The 11631-nt window shown below is 41.8% G+C and overlaps 1 protein-coding gene across 1 annotated transcript in view; it reads left to right on the forward strand.

Annotated features, from left to right (window-relative positions):
• Positions 1-11631, forward strand: part of LOC104390504 (vascular endothelial growth factor receptor kdr-like) — a 127310-nt gene that overhangs the window by 109949 nt on the left and 5730 nt on the right. The window contains exons 23-29 of the mRNA XM_009999644.1: positions 53-175; positions 285-396; positions 3188-3287; positions 3869-3974; positions 5659-5783; positions 6043-6121; positions 8736-8830. Of these exons, the coding sequence (XP_009997946.1) occupies positions 53-175; positions 285-396; positions 3188-3287; positions 3869-3974; positions 5659-5783; positions 6043-6121; positions 8736-8830 (740 nt within the window). The remainder of the gene's footprint in view (positions 1-52; positions 176-284; positions 397-3187; positions 3288-3868; positions 3975-5658; positions 5784-6042; positions 6122-8735; positions 8831-11631) is intronic.

Genomic DNA, 11631 nt, shown 5'->3' on the forward strand with positions numbered 1-11631 from the left:
CCTGACTGTCCAGGCAGACCCTCTGATCTTGCTTGTCCTCATCCTTTCACAGTGCATTCATCGGGATTTGGCAGCAAGGAACATCCTTCTCTCAGAGAACAACGTGGTTAAGATCTGTGACTTTGGACTAGCCAGGGATATCTACAAAGACCCTGACTATGTACGGAAAGGAGATGTAAGTAGAAGAAATCTGAAATGCTAATATCAAGGGGTTTTCTTCTCTGGGGCTTGGGCTGATCAGTAACAGCAGTTCTGGCAACATGTTGTGTCTCTTGCATTCTTAGGCAAGACTTCCACTCAAATGGATGGCTCCGGAAGCCATTTTTGATAAAATTTATACAACACAGAGTGATGTGTGGTCTTTTGGAGTGCTGCTCTGGGAAATATTTTCTCTGGGTAAGAACAGTTTACAGCTTGTTTTTTCCTCCTTCATTTATGGCTCTATTGCTGTGAAAGGCTTTAAACAAACAGTGATAACCTAGTGCCATGTTTCTGTTTTAGTTAATATGATTGCACAGTGCAGATCAGGTCTAAGATAATGTCACTGGGCTAAAGTCAATGAGAACTCCACCTGGCAAAGTACATAAAAACAGTGAATGTTGGGGGGAGAGGGAAGGACACATAAAACAATCTAAAACCCTGGACCTAATATTGTGATAACTGAAACCAATAGAGCACAGAAATAATGAAAGCTATTGCTCAGGAATGAAATATTTGAGAGCAATGAAGAACCTGTTAAACCATATTTTCCCCTAAGCAATCTGCATCAGGAAACCACACAGCTCAAAGGTTGCAGGGGATTACACTGCTGTTGACAGTGGGCTGAGATGTTGCCAGTGTCAGTCAATGGAACAGAAGGGAGTTTGCCCACATGACATTTTATCCCAGCTTGATTATCTTCCCCATAAAATCAAAGATTTTCTAAGTAAGAAAAATGTATTGGCAGCAGCTGCCACCAGGTTGAGATAAGAACCAGTGCTAGACTCTGCCTAATCATTTTGGCAGCAAACAGGCAGAACACACACTCTTCTGGCCATATCATTTGCAAGCCACAATATATTTTGAAATAATAATGGTGTTCTTTATGTACTATAGACCTCATCTTATGGTGCTGGTTACTGTCCAGGAGATAAAGCCCTGAAAATTCAGATAAGCAGTCTTACAGACAATCAGACTCTGCCACTCGCCAGTTCTCCATGCAGAGTGGCAAGCTTTGTTTTCCTGGAGGAATTTAGGAATGTCAGCTCTGGCTTTTTAATCAGCATTTGCAAACAAAAGAAAGCAAGAAGAATTATCAACTTAAGCTGCTGAATTTTAAAGCAAACTGTGTAATCTCCCACTACCTTTGGTTCATGGATCAGTTGAAATTAATGATCAGGCTCAAGATGCCAAATCCAGATCTGTGTGCAACCTGGAGCTGTTTCTATCCTAATATTTATTTAGGGCTGGCTGTACAGATCACCACCTGATTTCAGTCCAAGTCTTTGATTTGGACTTTTCTCTAGTTGGGGTCAGTATGCAAAACAGTTCACACTCAAGTGCTTAAAATAAGAGACATTCATATGGCTTTATCCAGAGTTGAGTCCTATTTATTTAGAGTTTAGTTGCTTCAGTGTGAAACTCCCATGGCTCTGTAGCAGCATCACCTGCTGCATGTGTTTTGAAACATGACAAAGACAAAGCTCCAGGAGCAGCACAATGTCCCAGTTCTAACCCATTATTCAGGAAGATGCATTAACATTAGCATGCAGAGACCCCCTCTGAGGGGACAGCCTCTCTATTGGGCATCTCCAAGAAACCAAATGAACTGAATAGTGATGAGCGGCAAGGACCACTGCAGAGGGCAAACTGTTTATACCACTCCCAAAGGTCCTCATCATGTTTCACAGATGTGAACCTCAGGCTCTTTGGCCTTTGATACTCAATAGTAATAAAACTTAATATAATAACTGAAATTTATATCTATCTTTAAAAATAATTTATCTGGTTTTAACCTTAGATAGCCCCTTTTCTTAATGAAGGTGCTCACTTGGAGCAATAGGCCATCATCTTCTGAATTCAGAGGAATCTACTAAATTGCCCCAAGGGCTGCCATTCCCAGAGCTGCCTCTGTCCTTGCTGTGACATAGATCACAAACTTTCTTCAATCCATGGCACAGACCCAAAAGTAGTCATCTTCTCTAAGAGGGTTTTTCATAGAGATCATCCAGGCATGTCTGTGGTTTGGCACTGCTCACATCTGCAGCTCACATGATAAATATTTAATTAAGGATTTGTGTCACTGATTGAACTCTCTTATATAAAAGTTTTACACATCACTGAGAGCCAGGGGATGGAAGTTATATATCATTGCTACAGGGTATGCTTTGGCTCCCCTTTAAAACTGCTGCTTTTTACTGGGTCCCACACACTTTTCAGTCTCTAAAAAAGGAAAGAATACTGATTAGCAAAATGCACAGTTGAGTTTGGACACTGATCCTGCCAGGGTCAGAAGCTGAATGAAGCACGATAGGTTTCCCCAGAAGGGCTGGCAGACTGGATCCATTTTGGTGATACAGAGAGGAACCAGAACTGGAGAAGCTGTTAATTTTCATCTGGGGCTGAGTTTGCATGGATCTTTACATTAGCAGGTCATTATGATCATCATGACAGGCCAAAACAAAACTAGGAAAGAAATTCAAGACATAAAGCAGAAATTATGTTCCTATTTCTAATCTACTTAAGTCCAGGAAACACTCTTAATACTGTGATCTGATAGTTGCACATCAAGGGCATTGAGATGTGCAGTGGCTAAGAACCCCTGAGCTCTGAATGTCATCAGAGCCTACCTACTCACAAAAGCAATTACAGTTGCCATGCACTGCACTCCCAGGTTTCACACTAACAGCTGGAAGGTCATTTTTCAAGGAAATGTTACCTGTAGGACTACATAATACATATAAAATACTGAACTAGTGAACCAGGAGAAAACTACAGTTCTAAACCTGAGGTTAAACTGCAAGGTTCTAGCAGCCTTCTGCAGGAGCCAGATGCCTACATCTTTCTCTGCACTTACAAAGGCCAGTAAGGCCAGAGATTCCAAGGCAGTGAACAATGAACAGGACTTACTTCATGTGGATTTGTTTAGCACAGGGTATTGCCAGATTGGCAGTTTGGAAAATAGGGTGTAACCAGTTTCTCCCATCAGGTGCCTCACCATACCCTGGAGTGCAGATAGATGAGGACTTTTGCCGACGGCTCAAGGAAGGAACCCGGATGAGATCTCCAGAGTACTCTACTCCAGAAGTGTAAGAGCTCCTGGCTTTGTATTCAGAGCTGACACATCATTTAAGTAATACAACAGAGACTGTTTTTGAGTGTGGAGAGGGAAGATGACCTCACCAGATGACAGCTACATATTTTGGTTTCAGTATAACAGTTGTAGTTGTGCATACCTTGGGTGTCCTGACACCACAGACAATTACTAAAGACAGACCAAGTCAGCTTGACCTTTGTCAACAACAAGTTGAACAGATCTCCCCATGTCAGGTGTAATTCATGATTCTCAGTTCACGGGACTACAGGGACTACTGGATCTGCCTCAATCTCCAGTTCTGGGACAGAAACCAGGCATCCATAACCATGACTTACTTCAGTAATATCAGTGGGGCCCATCAGTCAGATGTTAAGCCAGGTGAAAATAAAAAGCCTACAGGCTCAGCTGAGGCAGGAATATAGAAGGAAAAAGCATCTCACACAGAGACTAGAGATTTCAACCTGTCTTAATCCAAAACTATCCATACAATGGCCAAAAGAAGCAAGAAAAATAAACAGTTTAGAAACAAAGCTCCTATGCTTTTCCTCTCTTAATACCTGTGCTTTTATCTAGCTACCAGACAATGCTGGATTGCTGGCACGGAGTGCCCACTGAGAGGCCGACCTTCACTGAGCTCGTGGAGCGCTTAGGAGATCTTCTTCAAGCCAATGTGCAGCAGGTACAGCAGTACAAGCCTGTCTTCAACATCTGTGCATACAGATGTGTGGGTATGAGATGAGTGCACATGCACACAGGTGAAGTCTGTGTTGGGCAGTAATATCAGATTTGACTTCATAACAGGGATCACAAGGAAAACAACTGCTGGGATGAGTGAAGAAAATATTAACTGTTCAAAGGGAATTGTATTTCAAAACTAGACATTGATCCATCCATAATAAGCAGAAACTTACATTAATTGAAAAAAAGACTCAGTTGTCCCTTAGAGAAGCAATAGTGCTTAATCTCACAAACAATTTTAATTAGATTCCAACACAGAAACTGCCAGTAGTTGGTCTGAACTTTCTCATTTTCCAAGCTTATGCTCATCAGTGCTCTTAGGAGTTTTAAAATTAAGCAGTTTAAAGCTCAGAAAGTCAATTACATAATTATTAATTTCATAATAGTTAAATCAGTTGTTTTTCTTCAGTAAAAACAATGAGACCAGTTATGTAACTGTCAATTTAATTTAAAAATAAATCAAACACTCTCCTCCCACTCCTTCCTGTTTGTAAACAAATTTAGTGAAGCTAAGTTGAAGAGGAACCAGTTTGCAAGATGGAGAGCTTGTGAGTTTTATCCTATAACCAAACTAAATTAAGGAGACACACAACTCATGATAGGGGAATAGGACACTTCTCAAAATTAAAAAATTAGGCAAAGGGAAAATTGGACAAATAGTTTTAGGACTCAAAGGAAGAGTAATTTCTGAAGATTACTGCAGGGGTGTAATGACAATGCAGAGCTCATTAAGATGTGTACTGAATGGTATTAAATTCTGAGCATCAGTTTCTTTTAAGGACAAGACATGAAATCCTTTAAGGCTCCTCTGTATGGACTGGCTCTTGCTAAGCTGCAAGTCCCTCAGCTGAGTCCAAGCAAATAGGCCATGCAAGAGACAATCTTCTTTCACCTATTCCAAAATCTGTTGAAGTCTCATCAGCCACAGGGGTTTGTGGACTTCATGCTGCCCCATTTCCAAAAACATGGCTTAAACTGGGATTTAGGTATTCCTGAGACTAGTCACTTGGAATTCCCAAAGAGGCCAAGGCAATGACAATATAGAGGGTAGCTTTTCTGAAGTGATCAGTGAAATACTGCTCACTTTCACAAAGGCAAAGCAGCCACACTTCTGGAATGCAGTAACCATCACAAGGAAATTACTGCCAGCTCATCAAGGACACTGCTGGGAAAGTCAGCAAAAGCATCTGCTTTTAAACTGGGTGCACATGTATTGACACCCTCAACACAACTGTCACACTGCTGTGCCAAATGTGAGGGATATTTTTAAGTCTTGTAACTGCTATAAAGACCAGTGAAGCAGTAGCTCAGGCTGAGATGCCTGGAAGAGAAAACACTTGAGCTGCAGATGATTTCTAGAATGGTAGAGATCATTTTCAGCCAGGTTACCCAGAGTGAACTAGTTTCCTTATACAAAGCCTCCTGCACAGCAAGTGTTGGAAAAAAGCTGTGCTTTCTAACTTCCACATATTGTAAAGAGCATCATAATCACTTTCAAGAAACATCATAAATAGAATTAGTCCTTTTCAGTATAAAGCTCTGCAGAATACAATAACCTTTTACACCTGAGGTGCAGTACAAAGTCATCTTTACTAACTTTGTGGTGTTTTGATGTTATTATATAGGATGGTAAAGACTATATTCCACTGAACATCACCCTGTGTCCTGATGGAGAAACTAATTCCAAAACTTGTCCTGTGGAGGAAAACTTGAACACTGGTGTAAATCGCTGGAGCACAGTGGAAACTGGGTAAGAAAAACGTATATGGGGGGTGGGAGGGAAAGATAGATTTGATTCAGCTGGGCACTGTTTGCTGCCCCCTCTCTGTAAGGCTGTTTTAAAGGAGCTAGACAGGCAAATTTGTCAGGGCAGTGTTTGTTAATTACAAGAGATGAAAAAAGAAGACTGGTCCAGGAAACAGAGCTGTGTCAGGGATATTAATTGAGCTACAAACTAGTGCAGCATCTGCTTGGGTTTCATGGTGACCCCTCAACTTTCTTGCTTTCAGTAACAGCAGCAAGAAGAGACCCCTGAGTGTGAAGACGTTTGATGAAGTACCCGTGGAAAAGGAGAAAGTGACACATGAGGTAAGTGAGGTGATTGCATCCTTCTACACCAGGTTCACATATCACTTGTCACCAGCACCAGAAAGTTACTAGGGCTTTTGAAATGTTTGGTAAGAAAAAGCTTTAAATGAAGCAGATTTGGCCCTGGTACCTCACAACATAGGTCTGTGTAACAAAAAGAACTGCTTTTAGTTTCACAAATAATTTACAGAGAAGCTCATGCATGATTATCCTGGCTTTGATCAGGCTAAGGGGCTTTATATAACACCTTTCAGTGTTTTTCCCCCCCATAAGAAAATGGCAGCTCATTCAAATGGAGCCTCTTGAAGGAAGTGTGTCCAGAACACATCCTGACTGGCTGAGACAGCCAATCACTTAGTGGTGGGGAGGGTATTCAGTTCTGGACAAACAAGACCAAGAACCCAGATCCTGCCCTACTTGATTCACACAAAGGGTATTAACTCTGGATTTTCCCCACCCTAAGTGAATATTTTTATTATTAGTTCAATAGCACTGCCTGGCATGAGGATGTTGAACAGTTTCCTTCTCACCCAGGGAAAAATAAAAGCCAGTTTTGTTACAGAATGATGGTTCTGCTTGTTGACTTCTTCTGAGATTACAGGTTCCAAGGGTGGAATGATTTCTTTCTACTTTCTTCCTTCTTTAAACAAACAACCCAACTCATTAATTTTCTCTATGGCTCAGATATTTGCTGGCTGCAGGGCCACATTCAATTCACACTGCTTGCCCCAGTGACAGATTCTGTGCCACTAAGGTGGGATTTTGTACTGCACATTTGAAGCAGGTCAAAGTCTGGGGAGGAAGCATGAAGCCCTCAGGAAACCTTCTCATAGAGGAAGAGAGCAACTACCTGATGGCTAGAAGCAGCACAAGAAAAGAAAGCTCTGTAGCATTTTATGGAAACAAGCCAGCCTGTCTACTCTACTAGGCAGGGAACTCCCCACATGCTCCAGCTAAGATTCCCTCTTGGACACAGCCATTCCTCACACCAGGGAAGGGTCTGTAGCTACAACTTGTCCTGGAGATATTTCATCTCCTTGACAAACAGCACATTGCTCATCTGTTCCCTTGTTAGCACAAACTGAGGCCCAGTGCTCCCTAGTTTTGTGGCAAATGTAATTTCTGTGCCTTTATCAGTGCATCTTGGGGATTAGAGGGCTTAGAATTCTCTCTGGCTTCTGCATCTTTCCTCTTGCAGGATAAAAATATGTCCCTCTGAATGACACAGACATTCACTAGATAGATGTGGTATCAGGAAGACATTGCTGCTGCCAGCATGAGCACTACTTTCCTAAATGCTCCCTTGTTCATGGCATTTTAAAGTAAGTGCTCACGTGAAAGAGTTTCAGAAAAAGAGTAATAATACATTAACAGATCAGAAAAAAAAAATGGGATATTTCAGTGATGATCTTTTAAAGCAAAATTATGGTGTGATCTACTTCTGGACAAAGTGCATTTGTGTTATTATGTCACCTTAAATATCAAACCATTCATACCGATCAGGTCATTATTTCAAAGAGTTGCCCAGGAACTCCAAAAGTGCTGTACCCCACCTTCCTGCCATTGTGTGACTGATCTGGAGTCTCTGTTGATATTCTTATACCAATTCCTCTGAAAACAAAGTGCAACACTTGGATAAATTGTTTCTGGGTTACAGATTTTAAGGGGAAATGGTAAAGATAAAAACCAGAAAGTCTGCACTTTAGTGAGGTTTTGACAGACCTAATTAGTTTAGGATTTTACTTCATATATTTCTAGACTAAACTTCCTTCAAGTGTCAGTGTTTCTAATAGTATGTCTGTAGCAGGTGTTTAGGGTGATTTTTCTGAGAAGCCCAGCCAGTATTACTGGATATTTTCTTTATTAATTTCTGTCTATTAATATCTCAGCTATGCTGCCTAGATAATACCCATATCTCATGGTTAATATAAATTTGAAGTTCAAAAATGTCAAATTATCTTTTGATATGTTCAATTGAAGGGTGCTCTTTCAAAACACAGCTCAAACTGTATCATCAAAACCAAGGTAATTATTCTCAGACTAAATAGCAGCAATAGCTGGATAAATCTGATAATACAGGTCCTGATAAGAGAATCTTCTGAGAAATGGGCCTTATTTCATACACCAACTGGACATGTTAATGTGTGAATCACTTGACTAAGAAGCACACAACTGAGAGCTGTGATACAAACATTTGCCCTCCACATTGTTGGCTCAAATCTCATGATTACATAGAAAAGCTGGTAGCTCCCAGGGGAGCTGCAGTTCAGAAGTGGCAGTGGAAACACCACAAATCCACAACTGGCTGCCCTGATCCCTGCAGGCCACAGGGAAGAAAAACTTGCATTCTCCTGCCCTTGCTTTGTCTGCTCTGTAGCAGGAGACAGTTTTATAGGGTAAAGTTCTATCAACATGCCTAAAAGTGATACCATCACAATAAGATAGCTGGAATCTGGTAACCTAACCAACTCCTTGGCTTTTCTTTTCTCCTGACTTTAAGAATGGTTTAGTCTGACTTTTTTCCCACTTCCATGGCAAGCCATTTTGAACTTAAAAATGCTCCATGCTGTCATAATGATGACCCTCCTGATGTTGTTTTTGCTTTACTGCTCAGGAGTCAGACAGCGGGATGGTGTTGACATCAGATGAGATAAAAAGCCCGAAGAGGCTGGAAATCCGTTCTTGGCCATACGGGATCATGGCTCTAGCGTAAGTACCTCTTGGTATTTCCTTTTAGGACTGTTTCCCATCCAGAACAATGCTTCCAAAAATTGAAATGTTATTCCTGAGCCTTGCAGCACTAACAGGGACTTTTCAGATGCTAGAGATTCTCCTGGACATGAGTGTGACCTTCTGGAATAACGTTGTAGTATTTTCCCTGTAGTACTAAGTGTTGTACCTGCTGGGGAATCAGCAGATCTAGATGTTGTACCATGGTTTTATCCTATGCACATGCTGAGAGGATTTCTGCACAGCACAGTGCATTGCTATGGAGACCAAATGGCACCAGCTCAAAAAAAAAAGAGCTCAAATGTCAGGAACTGCATTACTATACTGCTTCACCTGGACTGATTTACCTCTCTTTATTGCATGATGTCATGTTGACACAAATCCAACACACATGCACAAACAGCCTCCCTGACAGAATTTATCCTTCTAAAGATTTCTGTCAGTCATCTCTGCTCTTTCCCCTACTGCATTTCTCCCATTTGGATGAACAGTTGGCAGAGGAAGGTTTTTTCTCCCCCTCCCGGGCTTTCTGCTGAAAAGTCAGAAAACTCAACAGCCAACCAGAGGTAGAAACACAAAAACCCCAGAACAGCCTGTTCTCTCAAGACTTCCAGGAAAGCCTTCTGAGCTGCTATCAGGCCCACTGGGAGTTAGTGTGAAGTAACATGGCTCTGCTAGGTTTGGTGGATCTCTGCCTGACTCACAGCATGAGGGTTCTCCCCATTTATAGTCAGCACTTCCATAGCAATTCCGTTCATCAGGAGATACCTGATACCCTCTGTGCCAGCCAGACCACAAAGGACCATCTTCACAGCGGTCTGCTATGAAAGCAAACCCTGCAGCATGCTGTGTTTGCTGTCTCCTCATTCCCAGAACCCTACCTACCACTGAACGGACAGAGCTGTGTTTTTGCTTGGCCACATCCTTCATTGAGTGTTTGAGGCCCAGCTGAGAAAGCTATTTTGTCAGCTTATCTTTTTGTTAATCTTGCAGACTCTCATTGGCACAAACAACGTTTTTTACATAGTCACCAAGCATCCTGATGCCCTCTCATTTGAGGACATGATGCCCCTTGGTGTTCCTGCACTACTAACTTGAAAAACAAACCTCAAAAGCATAGAAAACAGTCTAGGAGAGGTCAGAAGAGAGTGCTGGTTTAATAGGGGAGATAAAGTCACCCTTGTTAATTGTGTATCTCCCTCTACCAAAAACATTTACCCTGGATCCTTTTCAAACAGTCTTCCTTTTCTAAAACAAAACTGTTCAAAGGCTTAGCATGTTTTCTAAACCAGGGTGGCTGCATTTATTATTTTTGCCCAAATCCTGCTGTTTATTTATCTTGCGTTCATTTCTCTGTTGAGTTTAAAATTTGGCAACACTACACACCATGGAGTGTCAGTGTCAAGAGTTTCTTGAAGATGAATCTGATACTGTGAGCCTGGGACACCACTGTTAGACTGCACTACCCAATTCTGAGCTCTAAGCATTTTATGCTGCTGAAGTATAAAGTCACAACAGCAGCTGCAGTGAGGGACAGAGATTGACTAGGATAAGGACCCTGGAGTTAGCATTCAAGGAAGCACATTCAGCTTAGAGGGGATTTAATGATGGGATGACTCAGGTGTCAGGTTTCATCTCATAATATTAACAGGCTACTGCCAAGCACTGCTTTAAAATTCTCCCAGAGACTCTATAATCAAGTTATTGTTTAAACCTGTAACAGGTTTGATATCTGCTCAGTAGTCCTCCCTCCATCCCTCTCCCTTCTCCTCAACCCAATTATCTTGAGTTGCTCTGAAATTACCTATCTGGTTCTGGCCAAGTCCCATGACACCAGCTAGGTAAGGCTCTGAATGCTGCATCCAGATCACAGCACTGCAGCCTCTGCCTTTGCCAGAGCAAACCTGGGCCTAAGGCAAGTCCATAATATTGAAACAAACTGATTTTGCTTGGGAGCATCAGGTATTCATGCCCAAATACAGGGTGCCCAACAAAAATGCAACCCAGCTGGTCAGGCTAGAATCCTTTTGCAACATCTCAGAAAAATAAGGCATGGAAATATATATTTTCCTTGCAGAACTTAGTTTGAGGAGATTCTTCTTCTGTGATGAGCACACAGATATATCTGTGGAGCACCCTGCACTATGATCTGACTTGAGCTCCTCAAACTATGAATAACTTTGAATGAGTAGCTATTCAGCAGCTGCTTTTTTTCTAGGGTTGTATTGCATGCCTACAGTGGTAAGGACTACAATGGGAATAGTGAAGGGCTGCAGGCCCAGCTTGATTTTGACTGCAGAGTTTTTCAACTCCCTGCTTTCCAAGTGCTGGAGGGAGTGTCAGGGCCAGCTGGCCAGCAGTGCCTCCCAGGCAAGGGGACACAGTCTTAATGAGTGGGTGACTTTAGCCGGATCAAACTTTTAGCTCTACTTGGTATGTAGAGGTGTTTCAAAACAATGAATTCTTGATCCCCTTGAGTTCTCTATGCCAGTAGACTACTAATGCACTGATACTGCCAGAGGGGAACCCAGGATTATATTCCTACTGCACAGCACCCCATCTAAAATGTATTAAAAGCAAACTGTGAATCAGTCATAACCATCAGAAGAAATAACCCTTTTCCTTCATTTAAAATGTTAAAAAAATTATCATTCTCACTCTGTGCCTCATTAAACACCTATGAAAGCTGTTGTAAAGCCCTGAAGCTCCTACAGGTTATGATGAGATGTGGTCATGAGACAAACTACTCTACTTGGCAACAACCCAATTCCCCTCTTTCC

This window comes from Chaetura pelagica, unplaced genomic scaffold (assembly GCF_000747805.2).
Source record: "Chaetura pelagica isolate M959 unplaced genomic scaffold, ChaPel_1.0 scaffold456, whole genome shotgun sequence".
NCBI lineage: Eukaryota > Metazoa > Chordata > Aves > Apodiformes > Apodidae > Chaetura > Chaetura pelagica.